We start from the raw sequence: 23,161 nt of genomic DNA on the forward strand, positions 1-23,161 counted from the left end.
CTTAGAGAAGAGTGGGAACGGGAATTAATGATAAAAATTACGAAGGTTAAATGGGAAAAATACCTGATATATATTCACAAATGTTCAATTAATGTAAGACATAATCTAATACAATTTAAAATTGTACATAGATTATATTATTCAAAAACAAGATTGAACAAATTTTATCCAAATATATCCGCCACTTGTGATAAATGTCTAGCCCAAAAGGCAACTATAACACACTCCTTAGTTTCCTGCATAAAACTTTATAGATTTTGGAATGATATTTTTGAAATACTTACAAAATTATTCAAGACAAGAATGGAACCTAATACTGAAAAGATTATATTTGGTGTAATGGAAGATGGGAATAAATTGAACACATCTCAAAATCTATTCCTTAATTATGGTTTAATAATAGCAAAAAAATTAATACTTAAATTTTGGAAGGGTACATCAATACCAACGCTTAAAATGTGGATTGCAAGTATGTTGGACACTGCTCATCTTGAGGAAATGCGATTCCTCCTAATGGATAAATCAGACCAATTCATAACGAGTTGGTCTCCATTCGTCGTTTTTTTGGAATCATATGGTGTAACACAATTGTAAAAAATAACTGTTTCAGGACTGGACGAGGGTTGGTCAAGACTATAAATAATGATCTCCTTTTCTTTTCACTATTTTCTCTCTCAACTTTCTTCATTTACTCGTTTTCTTTCTTCACACACTATATATTTCACATTTTTCTATCCTTTACTATCTAACCTCTTTTTCTTATTCTCATCTTTTTTCAATGTAACAAAAAAAAAAAAAAGTTGTACATAAAATGTATTATGAAAATATATATTAGGCACTTTGGTGCCATATGACTGTGCTTACTTCTAATAAAATAAAAAAAAAAAAAAAAAAAAAAAAAAAAAAAAAAGTGACATCTCTGGAGAATTAACGTTTGAGATTTCATCTTTCATCAGAGTTTGGAAAGTATATTAAAGTTATAGGAAAGGACTGTAATGAATAAAAGGACTGGATGATAGAATGGAGACCATTTAAAATTGGATGATGTAGATGGTACTATTGCCGGTTGGAATGTGCAATGATGGTTTGTTAATTACATGTGATCTGTCTGGAGGAAATGTTGATAGAACAATATGAATATGAAAGATGACTGAAAAAGAAACAATGCTGGATGTATGAGGAGCAGAACACAGCAGTAGCTGGAACCAGGTATAAAAGTGAATGTTGGAAATGCCCAGCAAGTCAGGCAACATCTGTAGAGAGAGAAAAACTGTACAGCTGTTGGGTTACTGGTTGTGGTCCTAACATCAAATTTGGGCAGTTTTTACACAAACTGGAAAGGAAGTTTCTCTTAAATTATTGAATTATTGAATTCGGTGCCGAGTCCAATGGACAATGGCATGCTGGAAAGGTGTTCCTCGAGTTCATGTTGGAATTCATTGGAGCCTTGTAAAGAGGCCAAATACAGAGATAATTGAGTGGAACTAGGATTGACTATTAAAGTGATAGCCAACAGAGGTGTTCAGCAAAGCAATCTGCTTTTATTTAATTCTACCAACATCTGCATAACTTCAATTATTCAGAGTTACTTTGGTTGATTTTTCGTAGTGAATCTTGGTCAATCGATATAGGCTTAAAAATGAAAAACAAACTGCTGGAGGTACTTACTGAGTTCCATATGTGGATAGTGAACTATTCCTTTACCTTCAAAAATGCCGCTTGTTCTGCAGATTTCAGCATATGCAGTCTATTGTGTCTCTATGGAAGAAACCGTGTAGTTGGGAGAATGACCCTTACATACCTTCTGGTGTGTTTATAGACAATTATCGCCTAGTTTCCAATGTCAAGAAAATCTTCCTCAAAGCACGTGTGCAGTTGTTCAAAGAAATGGCACCCGAGATTCCGCTACCTCCTCAGCCCGTTTTGACTAGATGGGGTACATGGCTCTCTGCTGTACTCTACTATGCTGCAAATTTTGAAAAGATAAAATAAATCGTCAACTGTTTTGAAGAAGAATCTGCTGCAGTCAGTGAAATCATACATTAAAAAGTCCCTCCACCGGGATCTTGTGTTTATTGCTTCCAATTTTGCAAACTTCCCACAAGCTATCACTTCCCTTGAGAAACGTGGCGAAACATTAGTGAATAACTTGCAGGTTTTCAACAAAATAACTGACGATTTCCGTAAAATTCCTGGCAATGTAGGTAAAGATACACAAGGAAAATGTGAGAGAGTGATTTTAGCTAACAAAGATCTTGAAGAAATACAAAACATAGCTAAAGTTCTCAAAGGTAGTTGTAATGCACAAGATATCGACATGAATATAGAGTCAGTAGCTTGTTTCGGGTATGCACCAGTGACCTCAGCTGAGGTAGAAAGAAGTTTTTCTGAAGCATATTCTGTCTGAGAGACAGCATAGTTCAACACCAGATAATTTGAAGAAAATGCTAGTAATTATGTGCAACCAGGCAACTTTGGTCATTTAATGTAGAATACCTTTATAATTATCATTTTAAACCATATTTTGGTGGTGGAAATACATGTCTTTTTATGCCTTCTTTTGGTCAGTAAAAGCCTATTTTATTCCTTTTTGGTAATTTTATTATGCCTTTTTGCCTGCCTATTTCAGAGTTTTTTAGTGCCTAAACATCCTGGCTCTGGTAATGGCCATGGTTTTCCTGTGTTTTTCTCTTGATTTTAAAGGAAAAGCTCAGTGGTGGTTTATTATCACGTGCACTGCACAGTGAAATTATTTTTGCATTGATCACACATGCACGAGTCACCATATTTTGGTGCCATTTACAAGTTCTCGGATTGGAGTTAAACTCCCGATCCCTAAATTATTAGTGTCAACTATTGGCTTACTTCATTCCAGGATATCAAACCACAAAACCCCATGTGTCAGTTACATAATTCTCAGATGCAACTTTGCTACATTTGGCCAATGTTTCTTGTTCCAGTCATATCTCCTATTTAATTTCCTATCTGGTATTTTAAGGATTCTTCCGGTTGTTACTTCTTTACAAGCCTGAAACACTTCAATTTCTCCAGCCTATATCTTCTCTGAGGCTGCAGTTAAACCTCAAGCTCAGGTTGCAATTCATCTGATCAAGAGTTCTGTAACTGATCAAGAGTTCTGTAAATGTTTGTCAGGACATCCTTGCATGGAGTACAACAATCTTCGTTAATAAGATTTGTTGTAGTTGAACATGTTATGTTTGCAGTCTGTTCATATCTTCAAATTATTCTTCAAATCATCCATGGTTAATTAATTCAGCTCCGTTCATGGAGTGTTTTTTTTTCTCCTTTTATCTTGTACATTAATTGATGCGTGATCAATGCTCTGTTGCGCACGCTCTCGCTCTCTTTCTCTCCTGTTCATTTGACTGTTTTGCATTGAACTTCTGACTAAATTGCTAATCTAAGTTTAGAAGTAAAGGTGATGCCAAAATCATATATTTCCATATATGTTTGGATTATTGCAAAAACACAAACGATCCATATATTAACCTTTTACAGGCATTTGAAGGAGCCAGGAGTAAGCCGTCAATCATGCTCTACTGTGTATCATGGCTGATCTAATTGCAACTTCAACTCTGCCATTCCTTCTGCAATTAGTAACCTTGCACCTCTTTGCTTATCAAAGATCTCACTATGTTATGAAAATAATCAAAGATTGCACTGTTTTGTGAGGAATATTATCAAAGATTTGAGTTTCTATGTTACAGGACAATAACCTCCACTAAATAGGACCACAATCTTTGAGTATACTGAATTGGTTCACTCAAGTCTTTTTTAAATTCAATTCTTGGAATGTAGACTTTACAGTAAGAGTGGGCTTTATTGTCTATCATTGGTTGACCTTGAAAATGTGATGTTTAGTAATCTGCACTTATTTTGGTGAAGGTATTCAAAAATGCATTTGGTTTGGGATATTCAGTATTTAGATCAGGCGATAGTGAAGGAACAGTAATACAGTTCCAAGTCAGGATGGTGTGTTGACAGTGGCATTCTACCAAATTTGCTGTTTTTGTTCTTGACAGTAGAAATCACAAATTTTGATGACAGACGTAACCTAGACAAGTAACTACACTATTTTCCCATTCTCGTTCCACACCCCTCAACTTCCTTGCAGTTAACTAATTGTCTATCTACACCTTAAGTAAATACAGTGACTCTGTGTCCATTCCAAAGGTTCACAATGCATTGAGCAAAGTTATTTATCTTCATCATCTAAAATGGATGACTCCTTACTTCAAGACTGCTCCCTAGATATCCTCATTGAGGGACATGTCCTCATGGCATCCACCAGGCAAATCCACCAAAGAATTCTATATATTTTAATAAAATATTATCACTGTTTGCCATCTCCAAAGAGTATAGGCAGAACATGCAGAATCTTTCCTCCTAAATCAACCACTTCATCCTAGGAATCAGTCAAGTGAAACTTCTGAGCAAAGACATTCTTCCCATAGAGGGAGTACAGAGAAGGTTCACCAGACTGATTCCTGATATGTCAGGACTTTCATATGAAGAAAGACTGGATAGACTCGGCTTGTACTCGCTAGAATTTAGAAGCTTGAGGGGGGATCTTATAGAAACTTACAAAATTCTTAAGGGGTTGGACAGGCTAGATACAGGAAGATTGTTCCCGATGTTGGGGAAGTCCAGAACCAGTCACAGTTTAAGTATAAGGGGGAAATCTTTTAGGACCGAGACGAGGAAAACATTTTTCACACAGAGAGTGGTGAATCTCTGGAATTCTCTGCCACAGAAGATAGTTAAGGCCAGTTCATTGGCTATATTTAAGAGGGAGTTAGATGTGGCCCTTGTGGCTAAAGGGATCAGGGGGTATGGAGAGAAGGCAAGTACAGGATACTGAGTTGGATGATCAGCCATGATCATATTGAATGACGGTGCAGGCTCGAAAGTATCTGATGAGGTGGATAAAGATGGTGTACTCCTTTGGTATTGCATTCCTCCATTTTGGCCTACTCCTGCACCTATTTACTATGTTTCTATGTTTCTGTCCACTGCCACCAATACAAGCCTATTCTTCATTAAACATGGCAAAAATTATATAGTCCTTCAAGTGCGATCTCACCAGTGCCCTGCAAGCTTGTATCAGTTTCCCCAAGTCCTTTACAATGAAACACAGTGTTCCATTAGCATTTTAATTACTTGTCTTCAATGTGTGTTTGGTTTCATTCACTCTGATGTCCAGATTCCTTTGCACTGCTGCATTTTGGAAATGTAATTTCATTAATCCATCCAAATTAAATAACTTTGCATTTTCCCATGTTATATTTCATCTGCTGACTTCTTGCCTACACACTTAACCAATCAACATCTCCTTGTTGGTGCTTAGTGTCCACCTCCACAGAAGATGCTTCTTCTGTTATTTCATGAAAACAAATTGTTAATATTACATTCAATCGTGCTGCTGGGACCCAATCTTTTATGTAACACTTTATTAAATGCTTTCTGGAAAACCAGATACAGAAACATTCTGATAATTTGCTATTTAACTATTGGGAAATCTTGATGGTTCGGCATCTGGCGAACCCGGTGATATTTATGACCCTTCTCTTTCGACAAATGGGTCCCTGATATCTGCAGCTCCCTTCCAACCTCGGGTTCCTAAGCATCCTTAAAACCTAGGGGGAATTGAATTGAATACATTTTATTAGCCAAGTATGTACAGTGCATTCAGAAAGTATTCAGACCCCTTCATCGTTTCCATATTTTGTTACGTTACAACCTTATTTTGAAATGGATTAAATTCATTTTTTTTTATCATTTATCTGCACACAGTACCCCAGAATGAAGAAGCAAAAACAGGTGTTTAGAAATGTTTGCAAAGTAATTAAAAATAAATAACTGAAATATCACATTTACATAAGTATTCAGAGCCTTTGCTATGACACTCAAAATTAAGCTTAGGTTCATCCTGTTTCCATTGATAATCCTTGAGATGTTTCTACAACTTGATTGGAGTCCATCAGTGGTAAATTAAATTGATTTGACATGATTTGGAAAGGCACACACCTGTCTATAGAAGGTCCCACAGTTGACAGTGCATGTCAGAGCAAAAGCCAAGCCATGAAGACGAAGGAATTGTCCGTAGACCTCCGAGACAGGATTGTGTCGAGACACAGATCTGGGGAAGGGTATAAAACAATTTCTGCAGCATTGCAGGTCCCGCAGAGCACAATGGCCTCCGTCACTCTTAAATGGAAGAACTTTGGAACTGCCAGGACTCTTCATAGAGCTGGCTGCCCGGCCAAACTGAGCAATTGGGGGAGAAGGGCCTTGGTCAGGGAGGTGACCAAGAACCCGATTGTAGATTGGTTGTTGCATGTGAACAAATCAGAGTAATGTACTACCACTAACTCCACCTTACTGTACACTTTATATTAATACCTATATTACGTTGTTACACTGGTGGTAGAGATGAACTAACAACGTATTGTACTGCACCACCATGACTGATGATTAAAGATGATTTAAACACCAGACTGTGTCTGTACAGCTGTTTACATGGTGTCAGACAGCTGGAAATTACCCATTGCGTCCGTTTATCGGTTTTTATTTGCATTTTATTAGTCTTGATCTTCTACTACAATGGCTCACTCGTGCCGCAAGCCAACCCAACCCAACTCATCTTTGATGCAGACATAGGTGAGCGATGGAGGCACTTTGAGATTGATTATGAGCACTACATCAATATTGTCCATCGCAACGATCCGGATGATGTCAAGGCATCGCTTTTGCTCAACCTGCCGGGACCCGAGGCTATGATTTGCGCACAAACCTTCGAGTTTGCACCACCTGTACTCGATGGGAACGGCCAGGTAGTGGTCCCAGCTGAGACAATGTGCAACCCTAATGTGCTGCTGCGTAAATTCCGTGAGCTGTGTGACCTGCCATAGAACCACATTCTGTAATGGGCAAAGTTCTTTGCACGCCAACAGCTTCCTGATGAACCTGTGGAACGTTTCATTTGTGATTTGAAGTATATGGCCCCAAGATGTCGATTTGGTGAGATAACGAATGAGCTAATACGCAACAAACTTTTTAGCGGCATGTCTGATCAAAAGCTCAAAACAGAGCTACTCCGTAATGTTGACCTGACTCTTGAACAAGCTGTGCATGCTTGCCTGATGTCGGAGGTTGTAGCCCCACTGAGTGATCAGCTTGACACTCAGAAAAATAATATAAATCAGACCGGTTTCGTTAAACGCACCGCGTCAACTGCCATTAGAAGATTTATGAATGAGTCACCGCAGAGGTGCGCCAACTGCAACTACTTCCATAATAAAGGTCGACAGTTTTGCCCAGCAAAGGGCAAACCATGTCATTACCGTAAGAAAATGAATCACTTTGCTGCTTGCTGTTGTTCTCGTGGGAACCATAATGCCAATTCAGAGTCTAGTCTACACCTGCTGCAGTAAGACCCAATATTCTCCGACTCCCATGAACTGGTTGAAGCCGCCCACGAGGTCGAACCAATTATCTTATATGCTGAGTCTGTTCACACTCTCCTCCGCACATCTGGTAAGCACTTGGACCCTGCTGATAAGGTGCACATTTAACTGTAACTGCTAAATTGGACACGGGAACGCGCGTGAACATAATGTCGCTGAAAGACTACAACAAGATAAGAAATAATGAGACCTTGACTAAGGATGCCTGTACCTTGCATGCCTATGGGGGGGGGGGGCTGCACCCTCTCGGAAAAGCTGATTTCAAGTGTGTAGTGGACAATGTCACTAAAAACCTGATTTTCTACGTTGTAAAATCAAACTCTGAGACTTTGTTGGGAATTCATGCATGCTAATACCTGGGGTTAGTGTCCTTCGGACGCACTGTCCACAAGTCATGCTTATCTGACGAACCGACACAAATCTATCAGGATTTCTTGACGACAGACTGGGCAAGCTGCCAATAACTTACAAAATCACTATTGACCCCACTATTGTCCTAGCTATCCGCGCCCCTCACCGCGTACCTCATGCTATGCGTGACAGAATTCAAGCTGAACTGAGACACATGGCTGAAATAAGTGAACCCACAGACTGGGTCTCCACCATGGTTGTTACAAAGAAGAAAGATAAAGACGAGCTCCGTGTGTGCATTAACCCAAGAGACCTGAACACAGCTATTAAACGCCCACACTACCCGATGAGAACCATCAAAGATGTTGTAGCCCAAATCGGTCGCGCAACAGTGTTCTCTGTACTAGATGCCAAAAGCTCGTTTTGGCAGATACCTCTAGATGACGCGTCCTCGAACCTCACTACATTTGCCACACCATTTGGCAGATGCAAGTTCCTCAGAATGCCATTTGGAATTAATTCGGCCAGCGAGATCTTTCAGAGCTATGGAACAGCTGTTTGCAGGCTACCCCTGTGCTATAATCGTTGATGACTTTTTGGTGTATGGCCGTGACTTAGCGGAGCACGACTCAAATTTAAAAAAGATTCTGGACAGGGCACGTGAGATTAACCTAAAGTTCAACCCCATGAAGTGCAAGTTCCGTGTCTCAGAGGTTACCTACGTTGGACATGTGTTTATCTGCAAAGGGTTAAAGCCAGACCCTAAGAAGACTGCAGCCATCAATGAACTGCCTGCTCCCACAGACGTACACAGCCTTCAGTGTTTCCTGGGTATGGTTAACTATCTGGGGAAGTTCATACCCAACCTCAGCGAACCTATCTCACCACTGAGACAGCTCACTCACAAGGACACTGCCTGGACCTGGTACCAGCAACACCAACAAGTGTGTTTGACTGTTTAAAGCTCCAGCTAGACAGCGCCCCCACCTTGACGTATTTCGACATCAAGCTGCCAGTCACTATCACCTGTGATGCCTCGCAATACGGTTTAGGCGCAGCCTGCCTGCAAACATCAGCTGATGGCATCGTGCTACCTGTATCGTACGCCTCTCGGACCATGACGGACACCGAGCAGCGCTATGCCCAAATTGAAAAGGAGCTGCTAGCTGTCGTTTTCGCATGTTCCAAGTTTAAAGACTTTATCTTTGGTAAAACTATTACAATTGAGACTGACCGCCAACCCCTGGTCACCATCCTGAACAAGACTATTCACGCAGCGCCTGTACGTTTGCAGCGCATGATGATGCAGCTCCAGTGTTTCGACTTCCAGATTGTTTACAAAAAGGGCAAAGATATGCTCATCGCCGACACTCTAGAGCACCACGCACTACCTTGGACGTCCCTCGCTGCGGACATTTTTGAATGGCATGGTAAACACTATTTAGTCTTAGTCGATTCCTACTCCAATTGGTGCCTACCATCACGTCTGAGATGGTTATACAAAAGCTTCAGACATTTTTCTATATTCGGCATACCAGTTCGACTGCAAACTGACAACGGGAGACAGTTCACCAGCCAGGCATTTAGACACTTTGCCAGACACTGGAACTTTCAGCATGTTACCAGCAGCCCCGAATACCCTCAATCCAACCGCCTCGCTGAGCGTGCTGTCAGGAGCGCAAAACAGCTAAATGAACGTTCGCATCTTGCCAAATCCAATGTCTACCTGGATCTGTTAAACCTGAGAAACATTTCTAGGAATGGTGTTCTAGGCTCTCCCACCCAGCGGCTGATGTCTCGCACAACACGGCCACAGCTCTCCGTCGCCCAGCAACAGCTGAAGCCACAGGTGCTCAATACTGCTGCGGTCCAGAAGCGCATTCAGGAGAAACATGATGTCCAGAAGCACTCTGACATGTCGAGCAAACAACTTAAACCGTTACTGCAAGGCCAAGTGGTCCGCCTGCAGACTGCAGTTGGACATATCCGACTGGGTTTCGTTGAGGGTCCGGCCAAGGAACCACGTTCCTACCTTGTCAACGTCGATGGTATTCTGTACCGGCGCAGCCGTCAACATCTTCTGCCCGTGAACGAACTGCGACCAGCTCCTCCCGGTCCCCATGCACCGCCGTTGGTTTTCAAGACACCTGCTGCTATTGATCCTCCCAGACCCCCTGACCCCAGCTTGTATTCCCCGCGTCGTTCGGTTCCCTTATGCCCCAGTGCCCCTAGTGTTGCATGCTCGCCCCGCCGTTCCTCTCCAGGCTCCCCGGCTGCGATCTCTTTCTCGGGCGCTCCACCACCCAGCCCTACTCATTTTTCCGGTACAGAAGGGGAAGGGTTTGTCTGTACACGTTCGGGTCGGGTTAGCTGACCGCCTGACAGGTACGGTGAGTATGTTTAACCGCATGTGTTTTAACATCTGTTTAACAACTCTTTTCTCTATGGGGAAGGATGTAGATTGGTTATTGCATGTGAACCAATCAGAGTAATGTACTACCACTAACTCCACCTTACTGTACATTTTATATTAACCCCCATCTCCTATATTATATAGTTACGCTGGTGGTAGAGATGAACTAACAAAGTATTGTACTGCACCACCACTGATGACTGATGATTTAAACACCAGTCTGTGTCTGTACAGCTGTTTACACCGATGGTCACTGTGACAGAGCTCCAGAATTCCTCTGTGGAGATGGGAGAACCTTCCAGAAGGATATCTATATCTACAGCACTCCACCAATCTGGCCTTTATGGTGGAGTGGCAAGAAGGAAGCCACTCCTCAGTAAGAGGCACATGACAACCCTCTTGGAGTTTGCTAAAAGGCACCTAAAGGACTCTCAGACCATGAGAAACATGATTCTCTGGTCTGATGAAACCAAGATTGAACTCTGTGGCCTGAATGCCAGGTGTTACGTCTGGAGGAAACCAGTCACCACTCATCACCTGGGCAATGCCATACCCAAGGTGAAACATGATGATGTTTTTCAGCAGCACGAGCTGGGAGACTAGTCAGGATCAAGGGAAAGATGAACGGAGCAAAGTACAGAGATCCTTGATGAAAACCTGCTCCAGAGCGTTCTGGACCTCCGATTGGGGCGGAGGTTCACCTTCCAACAGGATAACGACCCTAACCACACAGCCAACGCAACGCAGGAGTGGCTTTGTAACAAGTCTGAATGTCCTTGAATGACCCAGCCAGAGCCCGGACTTGAACCCGATCGAACATCTCTGGAGGGACCTGAATATAGCTGTACATCAACGCTCCCCATCCAACCTGACAGAGCTTGAGAGGATCTGCAGAGAAGAATGGAAGAAATGACCCAAATACAGGTGTGCCAAGCTTGTGGCATCGTACCCAAGAATATATGCATTCTTATATGAATGAGGTTGTAATCGCTGCCAAAGGTGCCTCAACAAATTGAATTGAATTGAATTGAATTGATTGAATTGAATTTCCTTTATTGTCATTCAGACCTTACGGTCTGAACGAAATTTCGTGCCTGCAGTCATACATACAATGATACAATAATAACAACAATAAACACAAATTAACTTCCACCACAGTGAGTCCTCCAAACACCTCCTCACTGTGGTGGAGGCAAAAATCTTAGGGTTGCAGTCTCTCCCTCTGCTCCCTCTGCGCTGAGGCAATTCCCCACCGGGCGATGGTACAAGCAGTCCCGCAGCTCACCGAACCCCGCGAACGGGCCGGTTGAAACACTGCGGCCCGGGGTGGTCGAAGCCGCCGCACCTCCAGTCCAGCACACGCAGCCGCCGGCCCGCGGCTGAACCCAGGACTCTGGACACCGCCGCCAGAACGTCGTCCCAGCCACCGGAGCACCGTCCCAGCCCCCGGACCGGATCGCCCTCACGTGAGTACCGTTCCTCCCTCGGCTGGGCCACTCCGACGGGAGTGCCGTTCCTCCCTCGGGCTGGGCCACTCCGACGGGAGTGCCGTTCCTCCCTCGGGCTGGGCCACTCCAGCGGGAGTGCCGTTCCTCCCTCGGGCTGGGCCACTCCAGCGGGAGTGCCGTTCCTCCCTCGGGCTGGGCCACTCCAGCGGGAGTGCCGTTCCACCCTCGGGCTGGGCCACTCCAGCGGGAGTGCCGTTCCTCCCTCGGGCTGGGCCACTCCGACGGGAGTGCCGTTCCTCCCTCGGGCTGGGCCACTCCGACGGGAGTGCCGTTCCTCCCTCGGGCTGGGCCACTCCGACGGGAGTGCCGTTCCTTCCTCGGGCTGGGCCACTCCAGCCCCTCACCATGCTGCTCTCACGGGAGCACCGTTCCATCCCGGGCTGGGCCGGGAGCGAGCCCAGGACGAGTCCTGTCAGCTGCCTCCAGAGTCCCGAGGTCGCCGGCTCCGCTAGGCCTCAGTGTAGACGGAGGCAAAGAAGGGGGACACGACAGAAAGGTCGTATTCCCCCGAAGGGAGTGACAGCAGCCCCCGTTTCACCCCCCACCCCCCTCCCCACATAAACACAGCCTAAAAACCAAAAACATAACTAGACAAAAACGAAAAAAAACAATACAAAAAAGCAAAAACCAACGGACTGCAGGCGAGCCGCTGCTGCCAGGGCAGCGCCGCCACTTCCGGAAAGTACTGAGTAAAGGGTCTGAATACTTATGCAAATGTGATATTTCAGTTATTTCTTTTTAATTATTTTGCAAAAATTTCTAAACACCTGCTTTCACTTTTTTATTATTGGATATTGTGTGTAGAGTGATGATAACAAAAGAAATAATCCATTTTAGAATAAGGCTGTAACATAACAAAATGTGGAAAAAGTGAAGGGGTCTGAATACTTTCTGAATGCACTGTATACATACAAGGAATTTGCCATGGTGCTTTGCTTGCAAGTTACAACACAATATACAGTAGACAATTAAAAATAAAACATTGTAATTTAAACATGTGAAGAATGAAATAAAATACCAGAGCACAAGGAGGCTACAGATTTCTGGCTGTTGAGTAGAGCTACTGCTCGTGGAAAAAAGCTGTTTTCATGTCTGGCTGTGGTGGCTTTAACAGTCCGGAGTCGCCGGGAACAAGGAAATGGCAGATGAGTTGAACAGGTACTTTGGATCTGTCTTCACTAAGGAGGACACAAACAATCTTCCTGATATAGTAGTGGCCAGAGGATCTGGGGTGACAGAGAAACTGAAGGAAATCCACATTAGGCAGGAAATGGTGTTGGATAGACTGATGGGCTGAAAGCTGATAAATCCCTAGGGTCTGATGGTTTGCATCCCAGGGTACTTAAGGAAGTGGCTCTAGAAATCGTGGATGCATTGGTGATAATTTTCCAATGTTCTATAGACTCAGGATCAGTTCCTGTGGATTGGAGGGTAGCCAATGCTATCCCACTCTTTAAGAAAGGTGGGAGAGAGAAAACAGGGAATTATAGACCAGTTAACCTGACATCGGTGGTGGGGAAAATGCTGGAGTCAATTATAAAAGATGAGATAGCCGAACATTTGGATAGCAGTAACAGGATCGTTCCGAGTCAGCATGGATTTACGAAGGGGAAATTGTGCTTGACTAATCTTCTGGAATTTTTTGAAGATATAAGTAGGAAAATGGACAATACCTCTTTGCCAGTGGATGTAGTGTATCTGGACTTTCAGAAAGCATTTGATAAGGTCCCACATAGGAGATTAGTGGACAAAATTAGGGCACATGGTATTGTGGGTAGAGTGCTGAAATGGATAGGGAAGTGGTTGGCAGATAAGAAACAAAGAGTAGGGGAGTGACTAGTCAGGTACCGCAAGGCTCAATGCTGGGACCACAGCTATTTACAATATACATCAATGATTTGGATGAAGGGATTCAAAGTAACATTAGCAAATTTGCAGATGACTCTCTGTGGGTGATTAAAGATCTGGGCTTTATATTAACACTGGGTGTTAATATAAAGCTGGGTGGCAGTGTGAACTGTGAGGAGGATGCTATGAGAATGCAGGGTGACTTGGACAGGTTGTGGGGAGTGGGCAGATGCATGGCAGATGAAGTTTAATGCAGATAAATGTGAGGTTATCCACTTTGGTAGCAAAAACAGGAAGGCAGATTACTATCTAAATGCCATCAAGTTGGGAAAAGGGGAAGTACAACGGGATCTGGGGTTCCTTCTACACCAGTCTATAAAAGTAAGCATGCAGGCACAGCAGGCAGTGAAGAAAGCGAATGGCATGTTGGCCTTTATAACAAGAGGAATCGAATACAGGAGCAAAGAGGTCCTTCTGCAGCTATACAGAGCCCAATGAGACCACACCTGGAGTATTATGTGCAGTTTTCGTCCCTGAATTTGAGGAAGGACATTCTTGCTATTGAGGGAGTGCAGAGTAGGTTAACAAGGTTAATTCCCGGGATGGCGGGGCTGTCATATGCTGAGAGAATGCAGCTGGGCTTGTACACTCTGGAGTTTAGAAGGATGAGAGGGAATCTCATTGAAACATATAAGATTGTTAAGGGTTTGGACACACTAGAGGCAGGAAGCATGTTCCCACTGCAGATGCTGGAGAATCGAAGGTTACACAGAAAAGCTGGAGAAACTCAGCGGGTGCAGCAGCATCTATGGAGAAGAGGGAACTGCAGATGCTGGAGAATCGAAGGTTACACAGAAAAGCTGGAGAAACTCAGCGGGTGCAGCAGCGTCTATGGAGAAGAGGGAACTGCAGATGCTGGAGAATCGAAGGTTACACAGAAAAGCTGGAGAAACTCAGCGGGTGCAGCAGCAGCATGTTCCCAATGTTGGGAGAGTCCAGAACCAGGGGCCACAGTTTAAGAATAAGAAGTAAGCCATTTAGAACGGTGACGAGGAAACACTTTTTCTCACAGAGAGTGGTGAGTCTGTGGAATTCTCTGCCTCAGAGGGCGGTGGAGGCCGGTTCTCTGGATGCTTTCAAGAGAGCTAGATAGGGCTCTTAAAAATAGCGGTGTCAGGGGATATGGGGAGAAAGCAGGGAAGGGGGACTGATTGGGGATGATCAGCCATGATTACATTGAATGGTGGTGCTGGCTCGAATGGCTTACTCCTGCACCTATTGCCTTCCAGAGGGAATGTCTATTATTCTACCATGTAATATAATTCCTTAAAATAAATAGTGAATGTGAAGTATGTGGCAAATTCATAATAACATCCAATAGCCTGAAAAATCTATTAGATTGGTGCTGCCAAGTATGCTACATTAACAATTTTATGACACAGTATATATACTAGTTACCATTTATTTATCCTATTTGTTTTATCTTCAAAAGACCCTTAGCAAATTCATCAAACATGATTTCCCATTTATGAAACTTTGTTGACTCTTCCTGATTTATGATTTACTAAGTGTCCTGTAATGACCTCCTTCATAAAGGATTCTAACAGTTTTGCAATGATGACACAAGACTGCGGATGCTGGAATCCTGAGCATAAAAGCAAATGCACTTAGATTTTTTTACTTAATTTGCTGATGTTATTAGGCAATTTGGCCTGCAGTTTATTGCTGTATGTCTCACGTTTTAGTTTAGTTTAGAGATACAGTGTGGAAATAGACCCTTCAGCCCATTAAGTCTGTGCTGACCAACGATCACCCATACATTAGTTACTACACATTAGGGACAATATACCAAAGCAAAGTAACCTACAAACCTGCACGACTTTGGAATGTGGGAGAAAATTGGAGCACCCGAAGAAAACCCACGTGATCACAGGGAGAACCTCTTAACTCCGTACGGAAGCACCCGTAGTCAGGATCGAACCCGGGTTTCTGGCACTGTAAGGCAATAAGTCTACCACTGCGCCACTGTGCCTTTCTTGAACAGATTTGTGTTTTTCCAATTCTCTGGAATGTGCATTTTGATCGATTGCAGCTAAACAGTGCTTCTGGTTTCTGGCTGTTTCTGTAGCCACTTCATTTTGGTCCAGCCTATAATCCCAGTAATTTGTCCAGAATCTATTTTGCTAGTGATAATGTTTATTCCTTTCTGTCTTGAATGCTGTCAAGCTTGTTGAGTGATGTTGGAGGTATCCTCATCCATTCAAGTGAAGAATGTTCCATGAATTGTTCCTTATATATGATGGGAAGCCTTTGAGGTATCAGGAAGTGTGTTGGTCACCATAAGGATCCCAGTCTCTTACTTGTTTTTGGAATCATGGTGTTTCTTTGGTTTTGGAATCTGAGTTTCTAGTCACCGGTGACCTGTAGGATGTTGATGTTGAGGAGTGCCTTGTGGGTATGTCATTGAAAGTTAAGGGTAGGTGATTAGACACTTTTTGTTGGTGTCATTGCCTTGAACTTCCATGGCACACACGTTTTTTGCCACTTATTAGCCCATGCCTGCATGTTTCTAGGTTTTGGTCTGTGCAGGCATGGACTTTTCAATTTGCTGAGGAGTTACAAACTGAATTGAACATTATGCCATCATCAACAAACATCTGACATTGCAATGGAAGAAACAGCTGAAGATAAGCCAAAGATGCTGACCTGAAGATCTGTTGCAGTGATACGCTGGGGTTGGGATGATTGACCTCCAGCACCCACATCATCTTCCTTTATTCAAGGTATGATTGCAGCCATTGGAGTATTTTCCATCTGATACCAATTCACTTCATTTTTATCAGGGCTCCTTGAGGTCATAGTTGGCCACTTGCATCCTTAGTATCACCTTTGGAATTTAGCTCTTTGGTTCATTTTTGACCCAAAGCTGAGACAGTGTAATGCAGTCCTAATGAAACCTAAACTTGGTTTCAGTGAACAGATTATTGTAGGGTAAGTCCTGCTTGATGGCACTGTTGATGACACCCTCCATTGTTTTGCACCTTTAATAAGAGTAGACTGGAGAGTAATCAACTCTTAATTTTGCCCTGCCTTTGGTGAACAGCTAAACCCGGATAATTTTCTATGTTGTCGGGTTGGTGGTTTTCTTGAAATTGTACTGGAACAACTTGCTGAGACCGTGGCTAGTTTGGGAACACACATCCTCATACTACAGTCCGGCTATGAGGTCCTATCTCCTTTGCATCTCAAGTAATTTCTTTAAATTCTATGGACTAACCAAACTGATCTTAAGATTGGCTTTTGCCATGCTGGAGATCTCTGGAGGAAGTCAAGATAGATCATCCCACAGGGGCACTTCTTGCTGAGCACGCCTGCAAATGCTTCAACCTTGTTCTTGGTACTCATAATCTCATTCTCACACATTTGAGGATGAGGATGGTCTTACAGCTGCCTCCACTTGTTAGCTGTGTAATTGACCACCATCATTGACAACTTGATGGATATTTGGCAGAAGTCACTGAGTGCATTAACTGTTTTATGCTGGTCCTGTTTGTCTTTTAGACTTCGAGTCATAAAGTAATACAGTGTGGAAACATGCCCATTAGCCCAACTTGCCCACAGCGGCCAACATGTCCCAGCTACACTAGTCCCACCTGCCTAAGTTTGGTCCATATCTCTCCAAACCTGACATATACGTGTACCTGTCTAACTGTTTCTTCAAAGGTGGGATATTTCCTGCCTCAACTACCTCATCTGGCAGCTTGTTACATACACCCACCACCCTTTCTGTGAAAAAGTTACCCCTCAGATTTCATTTCAATTAAATATTTTCCCCTTTGCCTTAAACCTATGTTCTCTGGTCTCCGATTCACCTACACTGGGCAAGAGATCTGTGCATCTACCCAATCTATTCCTCTCATGATTTTATACACATCAATAAGATCACCCCTCTTCCTCCTGCACTCCAAGGAATAGAGTCCCGGCCTGGCAACATCCCTGTAAATCTTCTCTGTACCCGTTCCAGCTTGACATCTTTCCTATAACATGGTGCCCAGAACTGAACACAATACTCTAAATGTGGCCTCACTGCAACGTGACCTCCCAACTCTTTACTCAATACTCTGACTGATTAAGGTCAATGTGCCAAACACATTTTTGACCACCATATCTATCTGCACTCCTAAATCCCTCTGCTCTTCAACACTCCCCAGAATCCTACCATTCACTATGTAAGTCCTGGCTACGTTAGACTTACCAAAATGCAACACCTCACATTTCTCTGTATTAAAATCCATCAACCATTCCTCAGCTCACCTGGCCAATCGATCAAGATCTCTCTGCAATTTTTCGCAACCAACTTCACTCTGCAAATCCGCCCATATTTGTATCATCTGTGATCATAATATGATCCCCCTACTCCGGGTCCTCCATTGTCTTCCCCTCTCCCCCTCACACTGATTGACCCCAAAGGCCCCACCTCCACCGAGGCCCAAGTTGCCGCCGAGTCTCCCATCACTGCCGCCTCTGAGGCTCCTTCGGCCCAGGCAGGTCTCACAGCCCGGCTTCACCGGAGTCCCCTGGGAGGCCTCTGGGGCAAGTCAGGGCCTACTGGGGCGCATTCCGATCGTCGTTCTTGTCGTCGGCGGCTTGGTGTTCGGCGGGTGGATTAGGTGCGCCGCCCGGACGGCTTCCCGGAACTTGCCGCGTATGTTCTCATCCACTAATCTTGCCGTGTGTGTTCTCATCCAAATCATTGATATATTTGACGAACAGCACTGAACTCGGAGGCACACCACTAGTCACCACTTCTTCCACCTTGGGATTTTATTTATGTTAATATTTGGCAAATATTTTAATATAATTTTCAGATTGTTCTTGTGTGCACTTGCTGCAATTTCAGTATGTTTTTGTTCTATTTTATAGTCTATATTTCTACCATTTACAGCTTAATCAACATGCAAGGAGAAAATTCATTTGGAACTAGAATTTAAATAAAGTAGGCATGTTACAAAACCTACCTGAATCGTCATTAGGAATCTGCCCTCAGCCATGTCGGCGATTTTGGCGCTGTTTGGAGGGGGCGGGTTTTAAACGCGATTTTTACTAGGCTGTACTAATCGCACATGTTCAGCCTAGTAAATCATTAACGAAAAATCGCTGCAAGACCCGGTCGCAAAAGGTATTATTAGTTTTATAGGCCTCGATAATATAGTTCTAATAGTTTTAAAATTACTGTCTCATTCCGCAACCTCTCGCAGCCCCAGGGTTTTATAAAGCAAACAATTAAAGGTATGTACCTTATTTTTACATTAAATGGGGCATATATATAATCCTGTAATTAAAGTTATCTATAGCGAGTGGTTCATTTTGGGCTTTTTATATCCCGCAGTATTTTTCTCGGCATTTGAGGGCACTAATCCAGCGCTATGTCAACGTTCTAAACCAGCGCGTTCACATGAACCCACTAGAAAGCTGATTTAAATGGGCATTTATTTACAGCAATTGAACACTAAATTCCTTCCATTTGGCCTATAAATTAATGTAAATTAGATATAAAAATCATGTTATATTGTGAATTATTTGTGAATAATCTTTGGACACTTAGGCTATTTAAAAATGTTAATCTTTCCTTAAGAAATGGGCTTTTGACTATCCAAGATCACAGCTTTTTTGTAATGTCCATTGAAAATCAATAGGGAACAAGATGCTAATTTCCGAGTATGAAAATGGTCATAACTTTTTTAATACTTGAGATATGAAAGTGAATTTGGTGTCAAATTAAACTTATTGTTATGCTTTATCTGATGGGATAAATTGCAGACTTGATTTTTTAAATCTCAAAATTTTGTAACATTGCTAAATAAAGCATGAGAAATAGCTAATTTTAAAGAGGAGAGAAATCTGATATTGTGAGTCATGTTTTAAATTATATTAAACAGTGATAGGGCAAAGTTTGTTTTCGGTAGCCATTAAACATTTCAATAATGTGATGAATTCCTATGACTTATTTTAGTGTGTTTTTCAAATGGCCTGATTATTCATTTTGGTAATTGAAGTTCCAAGTTTATATTAACATAAATTAGCTATTGAACAGTTGGTGATGACTATTGTATAAAAATAATAATTCTTCCCCAGGTTGCTGGACGTAAAGGTTTTCCACATGTGATTTACGCTAGGCTCTGGAGATGGCCTGATCTTCACAAAAATGAACTCAAACATGTAAAATATTGTCAGTATGCATTTGACCTGAAATGTGACAGCGTCTGCGTGAACCCTTATCACTATGAGCGTGTGGTTTCTCCTGGCATTGGTAAGGTTTTTTTTAATTGCTATGCTTTTATACTAATATCAACTTTTGTCAGTAAAATTTAATATTTGCTATTACTAATCACTCACTTGCAGCTACATAATTACACCCAATGTATAGGGAGTAAAATAACATAGAACCAGTGAGATCGGGTAATCTGTGGTCGACATGGACTCGGTGGGCCGAAGGGCCTGTTTCCGTGCTGTATCTCTAAATTTTACCTGCAATAAGATTTACTTATTTTTACTTTTGCAAAAGTTCAGTGAGAGGCCATGTTTTGAAAGCAAAAGGTTTCTGTTTCTCCATGAATAAAGATGAGTTCAAGAGTAGTTAGTTGACCACACATTTTGTTGTAAACTTTGCAAGCTATAGAAAGAAAAAATATTGTTTTCCAGTTCTAGACTAGAAATCAGATGCAATACTTGAACCTTGATTTCAACTGAAAATATATGGAGGAGTGTTCAAGAAGGAACTGCAGATGCTGGAAAATCGAAGGTTCACAAAATTGCTGGAGAAACTCAGCGGGTGCAGCAGCATCTATGGAGCGAAGGAAATAGGCAACGTTTCAGGCCGAAACCCTTCTTCAGACTGATGGGGGGTGGGGGGGAAGAAGGAAGGAAAAGGGGAGGGGGAGGAGCCCGAGGGCGGGCGGATAGGAGGGTGGGAGGAGACAGCTCAAGGGTTAAGGAAGGGGAGGAGACAGTAAGGGCTAGCAAAATTGGGAGAATTCAATGTTAATGCCATGCGGACGCAAGGTCCCCAGGAGGAATATGAGGTGCTGTTCATCCAATTTCCGCTGTTGCTCACTCTGGCAATGGAGGAGACCCAGGAGTATTGTGTAGAGGATAGCATGTGTGGAGTTTAAGATGGTGTAAGAACTGGTCAAAGGAATGATGACCGTTGCACTATTTTGCTACAAGTTGAGAAAATCAAGTATTGGTTGAGTTGAGGGAATGATCAAAATTGAAGATAGGACAAAATATTTTCTTGTCTCCTTATGGTTATGTTATTTTGATATGTAAGCAAGACATGACAGGTATCAAAATGGTTAGAATTGGAAAAACCTGAATCATTAAGCACAAAAACCACCCACTTCAGTGTTATATTAAATTGGTGCTGATGTGTATCATATTTTTATTTTATTTAATTTGAGATTTATTGGTATGTTGGATTAGAGACTGGTATGCCTCTTCAGTCAAATGCTTTCAATTTGTGCATGATTTACACATGACTGAAATTAAATTACAAAGTGGCGACTTGGAGGACAATACAACTTTTTTTCTGGAAAACGCATTGATAGACGATTACCAAGTATTCCAAAATTTCTGCGGCTTCCAAAATACATCAGTCTTTTTGAGAAAATATGGAGAATACCAAATTTGCAGGGTTGATGTCTTTCCTTTAATGCAAAGTTGTGACAGTTTATGCTCAGAGCAGAAACAATTGTATTGTTGCATTCTCCAACATAAATCACACAAAATAGTTGTTATCCAAACAACCCATTAAGCCTCCTCTGCCATTTAATAAAATCACAGCTGATCTTTGGCATCAACTGATTCGTGGCCCATTCCCTATATTCTTTGATTCTCCTGGTGTAAAGAAACATATCATAATTTTCAAGCCTCTGGGGAAGCAAACTAAAAAAAAGTGCAGTTCTCCGAATTAAGGCATTTCTACCTTTCAACACCAACCCCTTCTCATGAGAGTAGGATCTCTGGTCCTCGACACTAGTCAACGGAAACAAAGAATCAGCATCCACTTTAACAACCCCCTCTAAAAATGTTTGTAGTTTGTTGTTTCACTTCTAAACTCAAGTGTGTATGTAAGGGTTTGTAACAAATTCTCTTCTCCATATGACATTTCTGACTCGGAGGAAACAATCCATGGAACCTTTGCTGAACCTTTAAATCAAGTATATCTTGCCTTGAGAAAAGAGATCCAAACTATACAAAGCATTCCAGACATATATCACCTGCCTAAGCCCTATATATAAATGCAAGAAAAGATTTCCGTATACTTTCTTTGATATTCATTTTGCCAAAAAGGCAAAAATACCATTAATTGTTTTATGTATTTGCTTGTTAACTTTTTTGATTCATAGCAGCAATTTTGAAGACCCACTGAATTGCAGTTTCAAATCTCAAAATTATTTTCCATTCTTCCAAACTAATTGGATAATTTTCCATTTCTCCATTTTACAACTGCCATCCTATTAACCAATCACTCAGTGGGGCTACTTTCTTCCGTAGACTTTACTTTCTTGTCTTGTTTTCCGACATAACTTTGTATTGTCAACAAGTTTTTACAATATTTTACTCTTGCTATGTTCTTTTTTGACATTGATGAAGATTATTTAGGTTAATGTTGAGCCACAAACACAAACTCTTGTGATGCTCCACCAGTTGCACTCTGTAGTATGGCGAATTACCCTTTTTTCTACTATCTGTCTGTTTTCTATCTGCTAACCAATCCTTAACCTGCGTAAATGTTGCCCTCACCTCTCAACATCAGATATCCCGTAATTATTCTGTCAGACTCAATGAACTGCAGATGATGATATACAAAATATCAACTGTGCTGGAATAACTCTGCAAGACATGGATATTTTGGGTCGGGACCCATAATGAGAGTAATTATAGTGGGGGCTGTGGAGAAAACTAAGTGTTGGGGGCATGACAGAGCTCCTTATCCAACAGCACTTTGTCTTATTTTCATCTCTGGCCTTTGTCCACCTATCTGCCCCTCATCCAAATCCACCTATGGCTGTGTCCCACTCCACCTTTTGCCAGATTTTACCGCACTACTACGAATAGTCTGAAGAAGTATCTCAACCTAAAACGTCACCTGTCCATATCTTCAGGATGCTGCCTAACCCGCTGAGTTATTCCAGCACTTTAGTTTTCATAATATATTCTGTTAGCCTGTTGATTATCTTCAGAAAATCCACCTCTCATTGGCTGACTGCTGCTCCTATATTTACTTTGCTTGTTACAATCTCTTAAGAATTGAGTGATCAAAATTAAATGTGCATCTCCTGGACAGTGAAACTGAATACATCACACTATTGATTTTTTTTCCTTATTACTTGTAAACTCTTTTGCCTTTTCTTTTGTCATCCTTTTCTGATATATAAATTTCTGATCATCACGCTTGTTTTTAAAAACATAACAATTAGCTTTTAATTTAATGAGACCTATAGAGAGAAACAGAATTGTTTTAAAACAGAAGTGTTTCAATATGATAGTCA

The 23,161-nt window shown here is 42.1% G+C and overlaps 1 protein-coding gene across 1 annotated transcript in view; it reads left to right on the forward strand.

Moving 5' to 3' along the window:
* The window catches only part of smad4b (SMAD family member 4b), an 88,339-nt gene that overhangs the window by 26,636 nt on the left and 38,542 nt on the right, over nt 1-23,161 (forward strand). The window contains exon 3 of the mRNA XM_055661311.1: nt 19,743-19,917. Within this exon, the coding sequence (XP_055517286.1) occupies nt 19,743-19,917 (175 nt within the window). The remainder of the gene's footprint in view (nt 1-19,742; nt 19,918-23,161) is intronic.

Source organism: Leucoraja erinacea, chromosome 1, assembly GCF_028641065.1.
Source record: "Leucoraja erinacea ecotype New England chromosome 1, Leri_hhj_1, whole genome shotgun sequence".
Lineage (NCBI taxonomy): Eukaryota > Metazoa > Chordata > Chondrichthyes > Rajiformes > Rajidae > Leucoraja > Leucoraja erinaceus.